Source organism: Numenius arquata, chromosome 9, assembly GCF_964106895.1.
Source record: "Numenius arquata chromosome 9, bNumArq3.hap1.1, whole genome shotgun sequence".
Taxonomy (NCBI): Eukaryota; Metazoa; Chordata; class Aves; order Charadriiformes; family Scolopacidae; genus Numenius; species Numenius arquata.
The window spans coordinates 8,943,986-8,963,838 of NC_133584.1; the positions used below are offsets into that span (position 1 = coordinate 8,943,986).

General features: G+C 44.5%; 1 protein-coding gene across 2 annotated transcripts in view; it reads left to right on the forward strand.

The window, feature by feature from the left end:
• VEPH1 (ventricular zone expressed PH domain containing 1) overlaps nt 1-19,853 on the forward strand; it is an 81,345-nt gene that overhangs the window by 61,119 nt on the left and 373 nt on the right. For both annotated transcript variants that reach the window (XM_074153717.1, XM_074153718.1), the window contains 2 exons: nt 3,716-3,833; nt 15,207-15,343. In XM_074153717.1, coding sequence (XP_074009818.1) covers nt 3,716-3,833; nt 15,207-15,343 — 255 coding nt within the window. The remainder of the gene's footprint in view (nt 1-3,715; nt 3,834-15,206; nt 15,344-19,853) is intronic.

The window sequence follows — 19,853 nt, forward strand, 5'->3', positions numbered from 1 at the left end:
GTGGGGAAGGTCTGACCCCCAGCAGCCAGCAGGAACCACAGCGGAGTCCGTGCTGCAACGCTGCTCTGCAATCACTCCGCTTTTGCCCTGTGACCCTGTGGCTGATTCAGAGTAAATGAATTTAGATTTTTTTTTTTTTTTTCAATATGTATTCTAAGGCATTTTGCAAACGTGGAGAAAAATCTGTTACATCAATGATTTATTCCAGAGTAAATTCTGAGGAATATTTTGAGATTTACGTCACTGTAAGTAGTTTCTGAATTTGGCCCAGGATGCGTGTGCAAGGAATTGCAGCGAATACCTGGCTTACAGAAAGCATGCCGTGTTTCACTGGGCAGCCTGTTCATGCCACAAAAAATATTTATACAACATGGCTTAAGATGTGCCAGAAATAAAGCATTTCCAGATGTACATCCTTACAGATTTCCGTTTGGTTGCTTCATAGTTCTTTATCAAAGTACACGCAGGCCACATTACAAAAACTAAGCCGGTTTTGAGCTCGTTGCTGAATTCTTTGTGTTGACTCATGCTGTGTCAGAAGAGTGAGATGGTGACTACTTTACGAGCCCCATGTGATGCCTTAAGAGAGGCTTTTGTTGAGCAGCCTTGCAAAAGAATAATTAACATTTTTAAGCCATTGGTAGTTCTGTTCTTCCTGTTCCTTTGTTTGCTATCTCAGTTTACACAGCAGAAAGAAGCGCCACGTTTTTACAATGGAGTCACTGAAGTTTTCAAGATGATGGAGCATGGGGATGAGATAAATCTCTCCTCTCCAATTAGTTTTTTTCCCTGTGCTTCCCCTCCTGAAATAAGCAGCTTATTGCAGATTATTTCAAGCGTACTAGAGTACAGAGTGGAAAAGAAAGATTGCTGCATTGATATTTCAGTGATATTTGTTCTCTTTCAGTCCAGAGTTGGCTCATTGCAGCCACTAAGAGATTTTTCCCAGGATGGAGAAGCTCCTAGGCTTTTTGTTCAGCATGATCCACGTGCCCTTATAATCACAGAATCTTCTTGGTTGGAAGGGACCTTTGAGATCATCGAGTCCAATCAACAACAACAAAAAAAACCAACAAAAAACCCACAAAAAAAACAACACCAAACACCAAAACCAAACCAAAACAAACACCCCCAACCCCACACCACACCCACCCACAAACAGACACAAACCAACCATCTCGGGCACTAGAGCATGCCCTGAAGTGCCATGTCTACACGTTCCTTAAATACCTCCAGGGATGGCAACTCCACCACCTCCCTGGGCAGGCTGTTCCAGTGCCAATGTCCTGCACAGACCCACTGAGAGCAGCACCATCGTTATTTTGCATTGTTTATGCCACAGCAGGAGGAGGATCAGGGCACATTGGGACAGGGCATGTTTGCTGGCCATGCTCTGCTCTGCCGTTCCCTGCTCGCAGGGACATCTGCCCCTCCATCGGGGAGCCTGCAATGGGGAGGCTGGTGTGGTCTGTCCTTCCTGAGGACTCGGCTCTACTGCCCGGGGAGGATCTGCTCAGGACTCCACACCATGCACAAAGTGCCTGAATGGAGGCAGGGAGCCTCAGACTGTCAGATCTACTACCCACGGGCCAGCTGGAGAAATACGGAGAGAAGCTGCACAGCGCTCCTGCTTACACAGCACAGAAGCCAGCCCAATTCCTTAAATGTATAGAATTCCTCTTTGGACGAAAATGAGAACTTCAGCAATGTATAAAGAGCCATTAATAATCAAGGTTTACTCATGATCCCCCCAGTATAAACCAGTTTCAGCATGCTGGGGCAGGGCAGCCCAGTGGCTGACTGTGCAGAGGTACGGACACAGCCCTGATCCTGGGGAACAGGCTCAGGAGGTGTGAGGAATTGCACGGTCAAGCATTACAAGGGAACCCACTGAGGCAGCCAGGGGGTGCAGGATCTGCCTGGTGCAGCCTGGTCACTCATCTCCCACGCAAGGGTGGTGGAAAGAGCTGAGCTGTGGGCCTGCTGCCTGCGATAAGCAAAGCCAGTGTGTGTCCAAGACATTCCGCATGTGGTCATTATCTTCCTGTGTGTTTTGAAGCCCATTTCTCTGCATGCTCCTGCTGGAAAGGGAAGAAGAAAACCTTTGTCGTTTGGAGCTCCTCAGGTCATGGGTTGTGCTCCCAATTCTGCCTTGCCGTCCTTCGTTCAGACAGCCATCAGGAGATGGCCTCCAGCGTGGAGAGGGTGGGGACAGCCCCTGTTCATAGAATCATAGAATGGTTTGGGTTGGAAGGGACCTTAAAGATCATCTACTTCCACCCCCCTGCCATGAGCAGGGACACCTCCCGCTAGTTCAAACTAGCTCAAAGCCCCATCCAACCTGGCCTTTAAAACTCAGTGTCTGGCTCAGCTGAGCTTGTTATCCAGGGTGATGGCTGGAGGTCTGAAGTGGTCTTGGATGTTTCAGTTCTTGTGAAAACAGTACTTTCCTGGCCTTTTTCCGGGTCAAAAAAGGCTGGGGAGGAGGGATGCCGTTTTGCCGGGTCTCCCTGAGCCAGCCAGCCTCCTGCTCCCTCTCCTTCATTAAAGCTTGTCTGAAAAAGCCTGAATCGGACAATTCCATCCTTTGCACAGCCCAGTTCAGTGCGTTGAACTAATGTCCCTGGCAAGGGATGGTATTTTCCCCACTGACTGCGTAAATCCGTGTTTTCCTTGGGTTGCTGTATGCGACATTGCAGATCCGTGGAGACCCCGTGCAAATAAATAAGAGTGTTTTCTGAGCGGTCCTGGCAATTCCCTTTGTGTTTGCAGTGAGTAACTTGGTTGCTGTTATTTTACACCAATGTTTGTTTAATTGGGAGACCACTATTTGTTTTAAAATAAAATAGCAGGATTTAAAATACACTGAATTATACAGTATTATTAATTGCCTTAAAAATAATACCCTCTGGCTTTTCTTGTACTTGAAGCTGCAAGTATACTTTCTATAGGTTTCTTTGATCAAGTCAGACATTCAGTTTACTTTGTAGATGCGTAATCCTTACTTCCCTGGCTTGGCACTGGCAGAATAACGTCACGTTTACCTCGGTGTGTTTTGTGTGAGATAAATCAGCCCTGTTGTTGCTGGGTTTTTGGAAATGTTCATATTAACATTCACGTTAAACATTTGTGTTAGTGCTTCACACAGGCAGCTGGGTTCAGAGCCCCTATTTTTCATTAAAAAAAAAAGAAAAGAAAAAAATAAAAATAAAGTGGTCCCCAGCTACTCGCTCTTGCTCTGATGGGCACTCTGGGTGGACAGGGGGAAGTCCCCAGCATTGTTAGCAGAGACCGCTACCTTCTGGATCATTGAAAAAAATTCTGAGAGAGAGATGGAGGTAATCAAGGTGCTTCAGTTGGTGTGAGACGTGCTGGGCAGGACTGCTGAGCACGCTGCTGGCAGCAGTGTTGAAGAGGCAAAAAAAACCCACCCCAGACCAGTCCTCTGCCTCCTATGGACTGTTTTATTATTATTATGTAAATATCTATCTCTATATATCTATATCGATATATATCTTAGCTGCTCCTCATGCTAGAGAGAGAGGTACATCCTGCTTAGCACATTTGCCCCGGTAGGTTGTTTGCCCACTGGAGACACATGGAAGAGGACTCTTGGCACTCGCTGTGCATCCCTCTGTGATTTCAGGTTACGAGCTGTTAACTGTGCAGTGGTTCACCTCGTGAGTGAGTTTGGTTTTTCTTGTTATTGGCCTAGGACCTGGACCATGTGCAGATGCACCTGGAAGAAGTGAGGTTCTTTGATTTATTTGGCTACAGCGAGGAAGCTGGAACTTGGCAGTGCTTCATGTGCAATAACCCTGAAAAGGCAACAGGTAAGTGGTCTGCCTTCGTCGCTGGTGGGCTGTGCATGGTGGGTGGAGGATGGAGCCAAGCTCACAGATAACACTGTGTCTCTGGTGATGGTGGCAGAGGTTGGGGAAAAGGGAAAGCAAACCTTCCAGCACAGCACAGGCAGTGTCTACTTTAACTGGAATTCTCCATTAAACTCCTCTTGTCTCAGCATCTCTGGTGAGATATAGTGTCAAGCACAAACCTTATTTGGTGTATGCTTAGAGGGATACAATCCAAAATTAATGCAGGCTCATAAATCTGCATGACTACTAACCCCTGGGGAATGGGAGGGATCTGCACCCATCTTGCAGTGTCCAGATAAAGGAGTTGCATCTGCTGGACCACATCCCAGGTCCTCTGGAGACTGCACAGGTGCCACATGTCAGGCAACATTGGCATAGATCTTACACCCGATTAATGTCTTCTTTGTTCTCAGAATTATTTGCTTTAATATAATTGAATCCATAGTACACATCTTCTTAGGAGCAAGGCAGTGCTTAACAACAGCCATAATACTTCAGCTATATTAGAAAACAGGGTGAGTGGAAAATACACTTTTTTACAGGTAAAAGATCCTGGTGACCACTTTTCTGAAGCTTTCTGATAGCCATGTGTTTTAGATCAGTGCACTGAGATTTAGAGGAATGGCCTTAGATGTTTTTTGCCACTCTGTAAAAGTCTGCACAATTCTGGCCAAGAATTTTGCATATTTTGGCCAAGCCTTTGAATAAATGGCTGTGTCAGCTATTTATTTTAACAGCTAGCATCTCTTTATATTTCATCAACCCTGAATTTAGTAAGTTTTGCAAGAGTGGCACAGCCTCTGCTGCAGGCTGGGCTGCCCGTGCTCATTTCATGGGTGTTTGACCATATTGCTCCTTCCACAACTCTCGTGGGACTCAACAACCATAAAAGAAATCATGCTTTGAGCTGAAATTTCATCTCAGTACCGTGATCTTTCTGTGGTTTGTCCATCACATCAGTGATAGACGTAAGTCAAGCTAAAAGGAATTTTTGCTTAAAATTTCAAAGCTTGATGAAAGAGCTTTGTTTCAAATTTTCAAAGACATTTAACTAGTCCAAAATGCAGAGTGTTTGTAGCAACCTATTGATGGTGCTGGTAGGGCAGCTGCCTTGGAGCAAACAGACCAGATGAAGGTGGCAAAGACAATCCTTGGGGATGATATCCTTGGGGGGGGCACCATTTCCTTGATGCCATGGGTTCTGCTGATGACACTAGTCTGGAGACATCAAAGGACAGCTGACACCTTGCTTCCCTTTTGCTCTCCTGACAAAGTGCCATGTCCTCCAAGGAGAGGTCTAAGAAGGGCTGGAAGCAGGACATGGTGTGGGAAGGTGTGTGTGGCACAGCACCATGACTCTGCCGCCAGGAGCAGTTCTGTCCTTCCCAAGAAGTGCCAAAATCCACTCTGTGTGGAGATGTGTGGAAGCACTTGGCCAGCTGAGTGAGGGGAGGCTGCCCACATCGCTCCCAAACTGTGGAGGGGGGACAGGAGCTTCCTCAGCAGCCCCGGGCACAAATTAGACTTCATTCCTATATGCTGGTACTTATATAGGCCCTTCTGAATTATACTGTCTCTTCTAGGAGTGGAAAAACAAATAATTTTTTTTAGTTACCTTTTATCTAGCTTGTATCTGTATGATGTCAACTAAAGTTCAATGGAAAAAATGCAAATATAGCATTAAGGTGTTAAGTGAAATGCTACCTTCTCAGCAGATGTAATAATTAGAGAGTTTGCTTTCTTTTTCTCGCGTACCATGAGTACTCGAGAACACAGAGGATGCCTGGATAGGACAAGAAGAAATGGCCTCAAGTTGCGCCAGGGGAGATTTAGATTGGATATAAGGAAAAATTTCTTCACCAAAAGGGTTTTCAAGCATCGGAACAGCCTGCCCAGGGAAGTGGTTGAGTCACCATCCCTGGAGGTATGTAAAAGACGTGTAGATGTGGTGCTGAGGGATATGGTTTAGTGGTAACTGGGCAGTGCTGGGTTAAGGGTTAAACTTGATGGTCTTAAAGGTCTCTTCCAACCAAAATGGTTCTATGATTCTATGACATTTGGAAGGAGCGCTGCAGTAACCAAGGATGGTGCCTGGTGTTTGCAGGGTTACCACTGCTCAGAGGTCCACCTGGCTCTCCCCCATCCAGCCTGTCCTCCTCCCTGCCCAGCCACCGGGCTGTCTCTGTGGCCCTGGCCCAGGAGAAGTCAGAGAAGACTTTATTAATGTCAGCATCTATGAAAATCACCATTTCCCCTTTGTTTTAGAGCCAGGGCTGAGAGTTCAGGGATGCCTTTGAGGACAGTCAGAAACAGGAGGAACAGGGCACAGAATATTTTTGTCCTTTTTATGAGCAATTACTCTTTTTGTCTTGGTTTAAAGAAATTTTTGTAAGAAAGGCACATTGTGAATATCGGGATTTGCTTCACAGCTCTCAAAGCTTTAGAAGATCAAGAAAATTAAGTATTGAATGGGTCATATGAAAGCTCAGGTGTAGGAAAGGAGTGTGGAAGTCAGTGCTCAATGGAATAAAAATCTGCAGGTGAATGACAAATTCACCTTAGTATTGGTGATGTGGAGCTGCGGCAGCTGGGAAAAGTCATACCAGAGTGGGAGACTTTTCCCCAGACCAGACTCCAGGGGTTTATAAGACTCCCCAACTCTCTTGGGGTTTATAAGATCTGACACAAAAAAGAGGATTCAGACGTCTCCTTGAATTGGTAAGAAATGTAAAGGCTGTAAAACATCTTTTCTTTTCATTCCACAGTGGACAGACCCTTTGGAATCTCAAATACTTTTGAAAGACAAGAAAGTAATTTCTTCCTCTCAGCAATGCTGTTTAGCAACCAAATTCTTCCTAAAGAAGGATTTCAGAGGCAAATTCTTTTTCTGTTATTGCCTTTTGGTTTTTGTTAATGTTGGGTTTTGTTGCATTTTTTGGATGCCGTGGTGCAAGATGCCATTTATCCTCCAGACTTAGAAAAGCATTATGCCTTAAAGCCTCAATCTTGCCGTAGGATGCCAGATCAATGATGGTTTTTTTCGGATGTAGCTGGGGGATTTTTGGAGCTGGACTGCACTTGGAGGCCGAATTTGTGAGGAAAGAGGCAGTTATGCTTAAGCAATGAGGTGGATCTACCCAAAGTGGCAATTAACCCAGAGAAAGCTGGAATATTTCTCATGCATTCTTCTCATTGCAAAGCATTTCTTATACAACCACACATTAGCAGAAGTGCTGTTAAATTACCCCAAATTGTTTTTTCCTGCCACCCCGCATCAAGGGGGAAGAGCATTCCCACAAATCCTCCTCATCTGCTCAGACACATGTATTTGCTCTGACTGTGCACCTGGTCTCAGAGCTAGGAAAACCAGGTTACGCTATTATTTTTTCTTAAATGACAACTGTTCAAGCACAGATACAAAGCATTTGAAATTTTTGGTAAATGCAGTGTGAGCCTCTTGTTAGGAAGCGCTGGCTTTAAGAGCCTCATTTCAACATAACCTCCTGTATTGACAGTTGGCTTCGCAAGCTCTTGCACAAAAAAATTCTGTAAAACCACTTGATAGCTGGAGAGGGAATTGCAGTACATTCCCTATTCTGGAAGCTTACAAAGAAATTGCAGTAATCCCTGTGGGCTGCAGAAGAGACATTGTGCCCGTGGGCAATGATTCGGGTAAAACTGAGGGTTTTTTTATGAATTCCTCTTTAAAAAAGCAATTCACTCAGAATAGCCTACACCATATTAACTCCTGAATACATTTATCTTTTGCTAGCAGTGGTGATTATCTAGTGAACTGAAATATCCCAGCTATAATGCTTGCTTGAAAATTATAAAAAGTGGCATTCAGTAATGTGTCCTTTCCAGGTTTTCAACAAAACCAAACGTGATGATTAATGAGAGAGAGTGAATCCATATTCCCTTAGGTTAATTGCATTTATCTTTGTCTGCTTGCCACCCACACATTCCATTCTTTCAAGTTAAGAGGAGTTTATTATCATTGAGATCATTCATGATTGGACTGAATTTTTGTGGATGATTTTATGTTTCATCAAATGCAAGATTTAATACTTTGTTTTTCATCTGTCTCGAGTTCATCTTGGAAGAGTTTGGAAGATTTTTTTACTTTTTATTCAGTAGCCAAACTACTTAAAGCTTGATGCATTGTAGGTCTGCAAAGAAAGCAAGTTACAATTAATAGAAAATAATTCCAATGGACACTTACATCATTGGCTACTGTTCAGGATTAAATTGATTTTGGAGTTAGTGTCTATATTGAGACAGTTTAAGAAGCAATGGATATTATAGTAAATATTTTTTCATTTTAAGTTTGGAAAATAGTTGTAGCTTTATTGTGTGTTCTGCAGAACAAAAAAAGTAATGACAAATATATAGTAAATACAACCTTTTGAATCCTTTAGCTCCATTTTTTCAAGCTAAAGATCTCATCATACATGCTAGCATACCACCACACAGAGTGATTTCAAACCCAGAGATTATGGGATCACTTAGTTTCACCTTCTATAAACAATAGTCAAAGAATCTAGTCTGGTAATGCTTATATCAAAGAAGTGTTTTCTCTTTGATCTGTATTACTTTTGCATATTTTTCTAAAGATGTCTAAACCTAAAGCCAACTGAAGGAGAACCCATGACACGCCTAAGCTGTTGCTCAGGTAATTTAACCACACTGTTAAGATGGGACGTAATTTCTAGTCTATCTCTAAACACCACATCACATTATGCCCTTCCCTGCTACGCAGAAAATCCCTATTTGTAGACTTTCTAATGTCACATCTTGATTTTTGCTTGGGCAAATTAAGGAGAATACACTTCATTAGTCTCTCGTGATATGAATAATCATGTGAAAGATCGATCTTAACTCATTCTTGTATCACTTTTCTGAAGTTTTTTGATTTATCCTTATTCATGCGATGGGAAGAAAGCAAAACTAGACATAATTTTCCAATAATTATTATGTGTTTAAGGAACGTGCACACTCCAATTGGCAGCTGATTGCATTTTTAAGCAATCTTCTAACTGTAGTGCAGATACTGCTTTCATATAACACTGCTCTGCCATGGAAAGAAGTGGGGGTCACAGCTACTGCGTTTGGATTTGGGAAGAGTTCAGACAGAAGAGTAAAGCTCTGCGTTTCCGAGGCAGTACGGACTTACTCATGATGTCCGTGCTCACAGAGGTCCATAGAATCACAGAATCACAGAATCTCATGGGGTTGGAAGGGACCTCCGGAGATCATCTAGTCCAACCCCCCTGCCAAAGTAGGTCCACCTAGAGCAGGTTGCACAGGAACTTGTCCAGGCATGTTTTGAATGTCTCCAGAGAAGGAGACTCCACCACCTCCCTGGGCAGCCTATTCCAGTGCTCTGCCACCCTCAAAGTAAAGAAGTTCCTCCTCGTGTTTAGGTGGAACTTCTTACATTCAAGTTTGTGCCCGTTTCCTCTTGTCCTGTCACTGGGCACCACTGAAAAAAGACCGGCCCCGTCCTCTTGACACCCACCCTTTAGTGCATGCATTTGCTCCTGCTCTTCACACAGTAGGTATTGAATGGCTACAGTGGTGACCATGTAAAATCCCAATAAGGACTGGGACAGGCTCCACCAAGACGTTTGGAGGTTGAAGCTTTTGCCCTGTGAGGAGGGACAAGGAGAAGGGCTGGTGCAGGCAGAGCTGATGGGGCACTTCATAGTAGTCTGTCCATAACTACAAAGAGGTCATCAAGAAGACAGAGCCAGGCTCTTTTCGGTGGTGTGTGATGGGAGGGCAAGAGGTAACAGGTATAAATTGGAACAGGAGAGGTTCAGATTGCCTACAAGGGAAAACTTTCCCACCGTGAGGATGATCAAGCATTGAAACAGCTTGCCTAGAGATGTTGTTGAGATTTGCAAGTCCTGCATGGATAAATCCATGAGCAACCTAGCGTGACCCCATAAGTGACCTTGCTTTGAGCAGGAGGTTGAATGAGAGACCCCTTGAGCTCTCTTCCAGCTGAATTATTCTCTGATTCTGTGAAGTTAACCGCAATGAAAATAAGCAAAAGGACTTAGAAAAATATTGGAAAAGAGCTTCATTCTTATCTTTCATGAATCTTTTTCTTCTAATCAGACCCTCAGACATACTGGCATCAGATTCATTACGACGACTTTGGAAGCTGACATCAGAATTTCCTATGGGATTCTTTGTGGATGTACACGAGAAGTGCTCTGTTAGTGTTGCTTCCAGCCACCGGCTGCTTAAAGAGAGATCAGCATTTCTTTAGTAAATCCTGTTTTTGAAATATTTTGGCCATAAAAATCCATTTTAGGCCAAAGTCGCACATTCACTTCCTTTCTCATGTTGCATTACTGACCACCAACCACCTCAGTATCTTCTGGTCTCTGAACGTTTTGCACTTTACACCTTCTTATTTTGGGTTAAAGTATGTTCCTACTGCACTGGAATTGGTATCAAAGTTGTTCCCGTGGGACCAGGAACCAGGTAGATGCACAAGACCCAACCACTGAGCAATTGTCTTTTCATATCAAGTCCTTCTTTTGTTGTATCTAGATGTTTATACAGTTGTCATCATGCTCTGAAAGTTACAGTGAGCATTATAATAATAAGTCTTTATGCTTATCATGTAGGAGTAAAAAATCTTTTCCTGTCCTATCTCAGTCATTTTTATTGAAGTGAAGTTGTCTCTTCTTTCTTTTATGCACGCTCCAGGAAAGCTTGCTACTTGGTGCTGCTGGTTTGAGTTTCTCAGATTCACAGTTTTTTGCTCTCTGTCTCTCACTGGGTAGACTTTGTCGCAGCAGTTCTGACACTTCATCCTGGCAGACGATGCAGAGCCGTGCCCTGTTATTATCACCCACATGCTACTGGGATGGCAATTTCCTGACGCCAAACTGCCTATTCTCATGGTGACAAAACATCCTCCACCAAGAGAATGCACATGCGAATGGTAAATGATGGGAATGACGGGGATATTACCCCATACATCATGTTAGAAATTTGATGAGGCATTTGCACAATAAGATGCTGTTTAAAATTAATTATAAAAAATTTAAAACTTTTTATCTGTTCTTACAAATCTGACAAATTATAATGCTGATTGTATAAAAGAGGAACAAAGTGACCAGAATATGAAGTGGCTGGTATGAGAGCATGAGGCTTCATACTCAGACCTGCTATGCAGCTGCTGACCCGACAGGTCTGTCCTTTTACTCAGCTCCCAAAGAGGAATGACCCTTAAGGATGACCATTATGCGTATCCCAGCAAATCTCAGCTGCAGAAATGCCAGATAATACCTGATACAGCCTCAGAAAGCTGTTTAGAAAGAAAACCAGCCCTTCTGTTCCCAGTACATGTTTCTTCCACCAAGCCACTGCCAGCAGATGGTGTCCATTCTAAAGGACACCAGTGCAGCTGCAGGCAGAAATGACCACACTGTCCTGCTCAGGTCCAAATGCCAACACTCCCCTCAAGTCTGATGGTCCATGGACGCAATTTTTTTGCAGAAACAAATTTAACTGGAAAAAAACCCAACAAACCAACCCAACTTTTTCCTTTCTCAAACCTGATTATTTTCTCTGGTATGTTTTGTTCGGTGGCATTTGATGATACCTTCTTGCCTGTGTGAGCTGGATTTCAGCTGCTCTTTTCTCTGTTTGACCAGGGTTAGTTGTTATTAGAGAGCTTTGCACAGGACACTCTTTCTCTTGTCTAGAAAATGGGGACTGTGCCTATGCAGGATTTTTTTGCCATCAATTCATCGGCAGATAGCTCTAAGTAGTTTAATATGAGTGTAAATTCAGCGTAGACTGCATGGCACGAGCCTTCTTCACAAAGGCATCTGCCCTGGACCTGTGCTTCAGAAACCCATGGCAGGGAGGAAGAGGGATGTACGGAGTCTGGGCTGCCCTGTTTTGTTTTCCCTGCCATAGAGCTGTGAGATTTCCATCTGGGTCTTTTCCATCCCCCTGTGCCCAGCCTGTTCAGCAGAGGGTTTAAAAAGTTCCACCTCAGATGTAACATCCAGCCCCATACCCTATTCCCATGCACATCCCCAGCAGCTGGCCAGGGCACGGAGGCAGGACAGAGCTATCACAGAAGCACCACATCACTGCATGTCATAAAGTCCTCATGGCCAAGGACTGTAATTCCCCTCAGCTTTGCCTTTTCTTGGTCCCATCTCTGCAATTTTCTCATAAACTGTATATTTATTTGAAAACAGCCCCCACCCCACCCATGCTTCTCTGAAAGGCTGGGGAGAAGAAATTGCCAGTTAAGCAAATCTCTAAAACAAATGTGTATCTGTAGTAGTTCTGAAAACAATATTTAACACAATTGCAAAGTTTTTATTGAGGGGCACATTGTAAAATGAGGCTCTGTCCTGCTACAGACCGTGTTGAGAAATGGGTGCGGCCCCAAACCAGCTTCTCCATAAATTTGTGCCATTTTACAGTGACAAAAAATATGCAGGGAGGAAGCAAGCCTCTGTTTTACTTCGTGCAGTGTCAGGTTGGGTGGTGTAAGGCATTGGTGCCAGTAAGCAGATATACAGGGAAGAGCTGCCACATCTTCCCAAGAGCGAGGGATGCAACGGGCTGTGAGGAGCAGAGCCTGACCTTGGTTTTATCATGGAAATCACAGCTGCAGTTCCCCATCGGAGCTGAAACCTGGCCACCCCCCTTTTCATTCGGTCCATCTCCTTCCAAAAACTCCCTATCTGCATAGACAGAAATATTTATAGCCTTTCTCGAGGAAATTGAAATAGTACACACTGAAGACCCCCAAAGCCTGCCTCTCTGCCAATATAAACAACACTGGGGAAAAAATACATTCTTTATCTAAATCTGATGCATTGTATTTGCGTTGTTTGGTTTCCTGTACCAGACAGGAGGTAGTGAAGAGAGGTATGTGTCCAAAAAGCTGTAAAGCTTTTGAAACCCCAGGTGCTACCTTTGGTGGCTGCAATTGACCACCCAGCCCACCTCGCATCCTCAGCATCACACCAACCTACTGAGCCTGGGGCTTTGAAAGGCTCAGGCACAGACGATAGCAAACATTTTCAAGCAAAAGCATTTCTGGATAAACTTTCATGCCAAGGTATGCAAGTCCGGCCAGCCAGAGGATAACTGACCATCCAACAGATGCTGGGAAGGTCTCCAAATCAAACATCACATCAAAAAACATCCTTTCTCAGGCTGCTTACGCCTTGGACTGCTCTTCAGCCTATCTGATCCATCATGTCCTGTCTATCAGTGTGAAAAGAGAAGAGAAAGGAAAAAGAAACCCAGCTGTGGTACTACAGAATTGTTAAATTGTATGCTCCGCCTGTGAAGGGCAGTGGCTCAGGTTGCTCTGCAGCCATGGTTTAAAGCCCGTGGTGATCCCCTTGGTTGCTGGGCTTTTCTTGTGCTGGAAAATTCCTTTTTGCATACAAGGTTTGGGAATGCTCTTCCAGCTCCCAAAACCTTGTATGCTTCCAGCCGAGGTAAGTGCCAGTGAATACTGATCACAGGTGAGCACCATGGTCACAGGGCTGGCGGTAGAGATGGCCACAACCTTATGAACATGCTGTAAATGGAAGTGCAAGGTGCTTCCCCATATTCACACAGTGCTTGGAATTCTGCAAGTCATTTAAAATATAGCAATAATTTTGCAATAAGAGGAAAAAAAAGGTTTATTTCCCTTTTCTAGAGACTTTATTTGGTTTTTATTTTCAAGGGAATTGATTGAAGGGAAATCTATAGTGACAAACATAAGTTATTTTTCTAAGGCAACTCGAAGCCACTTTTCAGACCACCTATTGAAGATGAACGGACTGGGAAGTGGCTGAGATGAAGGTAAGGTAGCTGAGCGTGCCTGTATTTCTGCTTCCATGCCGATAACAGTCATTAGGGTTATTGGACTCGATACTGTACACTATGTATTTTTAATTACATTTTAGATTACTCTTGGCAACATGCTGTAGCACAGGTCATCAGGGGGACAGGAGCTTTTGTGTCTCTCCTCCTTCTCCTTCCTCATCTTTGGCTTGGGCAGAGTTGCCCATCTTGTATTTAAAGTAGGCTCAGTAAGGATGGCATTTATCCTCACGTGTGGCAGAAATGCTGATTTAGCTCTTACCACCCAGGGTACAGGCGAGGCAGTGTTATTGACACCAATGACACACTAATAGTTTGTAAGTTAATTGTGCCACAAGGTGGTAAAAACATCAATGTCCTCAATGGGTAACATGATGAAAAGATCCTGACCGCTCCTGAGGGAGTGGGACAGACACTGAGTCCCTGGGGGCTGAGCCATGAGTTGCTCTGGCCTTTGGCCATCCAGATGTCAAAATAAATTGTGTTGGTTTAGAAATGCAAAAGTGATAGAAAACATCATATTCCCAACCAGTCAGTGCTGTGATATTGACAGGATGCAGATAACTCTGGGTTTGTTGTAAGGATTATTTTTTACAAAATGGACTCTTAATGTTAAATGACCTTTGAAATATTCCTGAAGAGAGAACTAGAGAAGATAATAAAGATCTAACAGGGAGTGACCTCTACAAAGCCCAGGGCTAGGTTATTGCTGGAACGCTGGGTAAGCGTGGGCTGATAATAAACACATCCCTTTCCCAAGGGAAGAAGGAGTTGTGTCTCGGGAGGCTGAGGAAGGGAAGGGTCATGTCTGGGAGACAAAGCCCTGGGACTCACCAACCCCTTTCTCAGCAAAAAATCACATCTCTGGGCTGGACTTACCCATGAGAGGTTGGCAGTCATTCCAGTGGGATGGTCCCTCAGCCCCAGGTGGACATCCCGCTTCTGGCTCTTGATTCCTTCTCCGTAGGGCTGCTGCTGCAATGAAGCAACTAGTGCAGTTAATGGAGAGTGATATCCTCAAAATATTCTTATCCAAAATACTGCATAGCAGAAATATAACTGTACTGAACTCTGTAGTGTGGATTAGAGCCTCAGAGACAACATAAATGCCTGCCTTCAATTGCTTGAAATTCTAAGTTGTTATTGCAGGGCTGAGGAGCAACTGGGAGGCGTGGTGGTGGGGAGAAGAACGCGATGGCTAAGGGAATAGCAAAAGTGATGGGCAGAGGAGTCCGAGCTGTCAGCTCCATCTGCACGGCCTCCCAAGCAAAACACGACTAAGGGCTGAAATTTCTTTCCGAAGTGACAGCTGAATGCTTGAGGTCAGGAGGAATGTGGTCTTGGGGCTGACACAGCTAAACTGCAAAAAAAACCTTTTCTGCATCGCAGCAAAAGCCTGGTTTTCAGCTGGGGTGAAGGGAGGACAGAAATAACCCCCTTGTTGTGTGTTCACCTCCCCAGTTGTAAATCAGGACGGCCAACCTCTGATTGAAGGCAAGCTTAAAGAGAAGCAAGTCCGGTGGAAGTTTATCAAAAGGTGGAAAACTCGCTACTTCACTCTGGCTGGCAACCAGCTGCTTTTTCGGAAAGGAAAATCCGTAAGTCAGATGACCATCAGTTTGATTTCTCTCTTTCCCTCCACCCCAACACCATTTCCCAGAGGTTTTCACCACTTAGCTTTGTCCATGGTCTCTGTAGGCCGCATGGCCAACTTCAGCCAAGGGGTTGCTCACTGGCTTTAGTTATATTTTTCCTTCTGGATCAAGAACGTGAGATTTTTGAGAGCGTTAGATTGGCTTGTTAGGGCAACAAATGCCCAGGGCTCAGCACTGTGACAGCCGTGGCTCAGTAATTTATCCCCTACTAGCTGGTGACCTGTGCCTGAGCATCATCCCCTCTGCCCCGAGGCATCCCAGGCACTTCTTGGGTAGTGCAAAAGCTTCTGTTTTTTGAAGGAATTACAGTGGGTTAAAAAAGAAGTTTCAAGTCTTGACCAGTGATTCTTTATTTCCTTGAATAAACACAAATTCAGTAAATCCTGCTCAGGTAAATATCTTTTTTCCACTCGCAAAGGGCATGGCATGGGACAGCAAGGTAAGTAGCAGCCACAGCCAGTGTGCAGCAAGTGAGCTGTGATTTCTGGGTCCCCAGTTTTCATGGGAGCAGCAGTGTTCGGGGGAGATGGTTATGTTCAGCGTGTTGGGAACACCTCAGGACAGTGTCCAAAAATCAAGCAAGTGTTCACCGCTTTTGAAAGTCTTGGCTGCTTTTGTACATTAATAACTGTTCTTGAGAGGATGGCATTATAATTGGTGTTATTTATGCAGGGAATACACGTGTGTTTAAAGCAAGGTGATGCTAAAATGCTTTTCTCCCAAAGGAACAGGGGTTTTTTTCTTTCACTTCTACCCACATCTAAATTCAGAGAAATTCTGCTGAAATTTCTGTGAAATTGTTTCAAATTTATACCAATAGGGCAGAGAGACAAGTGTGTCCCAGGGCACGGCAGAGCAGGTAATTGAATCCAGTCCTCATTAGTTATTACTTCTCAGTTGTTAGAAACTAATTTTCTTCAGCTTTTTGTGGTGAGAATTATCAAACATTGTGCAAAATAGACTATTTATTTTTGGTACAAGAGCTTTTTCTTAGATAATCCAAAAATAGCAGCAACTTCCAACTATAGCCAAACCTTAATATTTCTGGTAAATAATCTTTATTTTGATAGAAACCTAGTAAAGCTCTTTAAGCTTCTTAAATGGCTCCCTGAGCCCCTTCCTATAGGAAATACAACAGGGTGTCCTGCCGAGGAGGAAGATGTGCCTTTCGTGGGACAATACAATCCTTCTGAAAGCAAGTAGTCCATGAAACAGCCTTTTCCTTACTTTCTAGTGACTTTTTCCTGGTGTTTTGGTTATGATTCTGAAGCCAGTTGAATCCGTACGTGTACCACAGCTGCAGCTCAGCCCTGGCTGATGTTTCTTTTCGAAAGAGTGTCAGAATAATTGTCATTTTTTAGCAAGTCAACTGGCTTATAGAAATGTATTTAACAGAATGGCTTTAATTAGCTCTCCAAACGAGCCAGGCATAAGGCACATCAGAATACCTTGATTACTCCTGGGATGTGATTAGTGAGCAGAAATTGCCTCTGTGGATTTGCATTCTCGGTGCTCCCTGTGTTCACACGGGGAATGTGCAACGTGTGGCAGGCGGGTGACGCTGGCAGATTAGATTGTTGAACAGCAGATTTTGTTTAACAGTGTAATTCATCTCGATTAACTTTCCCTTTTTAACTGGCAAACTCAAGGCTTCTTTGCTTTTTTTTTTCTTTTTTTCCAATGTTGAACACAAATACCTGGACTGGTTTGTCAGCGAAGCAGGCTGGCGTCCAGCCTCCTGGGGACAGCAGTGGGGTTATTGCACCTGGGTAATCAGTCTTTCGAGCTGGTGCATTACATCCTGTTGCTTCTACATTTTTGGCCTAATTTCGAGAGTCAAGTCCTGCCATTAACCGTTGCTTGGAGACTGGAGCAACCCTGAGCCCACCGGTTTAGGTTGCACACATGCCATGGGTGGACTATTGCAGACACTAAAGAGAAAATGTTAAGCCCTTTAAGCAGGGCTGGAGGAATGAAGCCTCACAGAAGTGGTTTGGACAATAAGAGAGTGACTTTCAGATCCCACAGGAGGTCCACTCCTGCGCACCTCCAGCACCCAGCATTCCACACCTCGCTGGCCAGGTACTGGTGCCAAAAGCATTGCAAGATGTGGGGCCACAGGCTGTGCCCAGCAAAAGTGATGGTAGAGGCTCCTGCCCAGCCTCATCTGGTGCTTGCTGTGGTCTTCGAGGCCAGATGGTGTCCTCCTGGCTGAGCATGACAACTCTGCCTGTCATCTCTGGCGCTGTGCAGCAGGGCTGGGTGCTGTGTGGGTGTTTGGGCTTTACACGCTGCTCACTTAAAAATACAAACCTAACACAGAAGAGGTATTGTGAAACGGCCAGCTGGCTGTGCCTGATTATTCCTGGAGCCCCACCATGAACCTTCCCTTTGTCTGGGTAACCATGTGGACAATATTTGCTCTGTGTAAGCAACTGTATGGCCCAGAGAAAGCCAAAATATAAGAGGTCTGAAAGTCAGCCACATCCTAAACTCCTGGAAAATTGTGGTAAACTTCTTCACAGAAATGTGCCTAGGGTACAGTCAATTTTCTTTAGCAACTGGAGGTCAAACATTGTGTGGTAATGAAGGATATATATCATTTTTGCTAGACAGGCTGCTAAGTCTAAGGGTCTGGCTCATGGGGTGCAAAGTTTTGGTTCTTGCATCTATCATTGCTTCGCATTTCCTGTGATAAAATTTTCCTGGGATAAAATGTTTATCCCAGGTGAGACTTCAGTGCAGAGCCAGTTTAACCCTGTTGATAAAGCCTTAATCGGTGTTTGTGGCAGCAGGGGAGGGTAGGCCACTGCTGTGGTCCCGTGGTTGTGCGGGAGGAATCAATGACGACTCTGGAAACATTTGTTCCCATGTGAAGTTGGAGATGAACTTCATTGTTCGTGGAAAGTCATTTGGTCAGAACTGAGAAATTATTGATTTAAAGAAAACTTCTCAGGTCTGGAATGGGGTCCCTGATAAAAAATAAATGAGGCAGACAAATAAATGGCCCATCCCAGAACGAGCAGCAGCAATGCCAGGGGATGGAGATGTGCTGGGAAGATGATGGCTCTGCATGGTCGCTGCCGTTCACAGTCCAGGGACCTCCCGTGTCCCACAGGGGTCTGTGTGCTCACCCCGGCACTGGCCCTGCTGACAGGTTCGTGACAGCGTCTCTTGATGGAGAGCTGCTCTGGTCCAGGGATGGATTAAATGCTGTTTTGAGTCAGAAAGGAGGGGATTGTCCAGGGATTATGGCACTTCAGGAATGTAGGAAACCTTGACTATAAATAATAGGTACGTATGCAACACAGAAGATCTCCAAAAGTTGGGAAACATCCTGGGTATTCATTATGGATGTGGAAATGTGGCAGATCAGTGGTAATGGTGGGGGACTATCAAATTCCAGAGAGGAAGCACAACCATTGGGTTTGGGATTTCTTTTGGATGGTCTTTTCAGATGAGCTTTTCCTTGGAACAGTAAAATGTTCTTGGTTCTTTCCCAGAAGGACTGAGACATTTTTGCAGGAGGAGTCTCCCTGCCCAGCTCTGGTCCTGCATTTCAGACCTGGTCTGCTGGGAGAGCAGCTCTGGAGACAGCAGTTCCCACACCGAAGCCTCTCCTGATTCCTGCTCAGCTCCTGCAAGATAATTAACCCCTAAGTCTCACACAGATCAGTCCAGACATTTCCTGTATGATAGAAACAGAAAGCTTTTGGAAAATCTGCCTTGCTGTTCTTGGTAAAAAGAAGCTCAACAGGAGAAACATAAATATTCTTGAGGAATGGGGGCCTTGGGCTTAAACTCCTCACCTGGAGACCCATTTATACATTTTTTATGAGTTCACAATTCTCTTCTCCTGCAGGAAACTTCCATGATTTTGTACAACCCTATCTTATGCTCCCTGCATCATATTTCTTACAATGACACTAATATTTCCTAGATGTGCATACTTTATATATTTTCAAACAAAGTTGCAACCAAACTGTCCTGTATTCTCCATTCCCCATTGAGAAATGCCATGATTTCCCTCACGTTCCCAGGTCAGACTCAAAGAATCTGTTCTGTTTTCAAAACCAACAAAAGGAGCTGCTGCTTCCAATTTTGGGTGGAGACTCTGAGAAGGGGAACAACTTATCACTGCTTAAGTGAAGACAGCTTGCTTCACTCCCCGAGGACTGGCTGATTTTTTTACCTAGGAAGCATTTGCCATCGGCACAAGTTGTGCCTGGCACCGTTAACAAAGGCCACCATTATTAAAAGCCAGAGAAAGGAAACGCCCGTGTTAACAGCTGAAGCTGGAACTAAAAAGTGCAGATGCTGAGGAGGAAGAGCTCATGGGCATCAGCATGGACCCTTGGCTGTTGGGTGCAGTAGACCATGACAGCCCATGAAACCTGATGGTGTTCAGTAGGGGAGCGTGTCACTGCACGGGAGGGGGGTTTCTAGCTTCTCT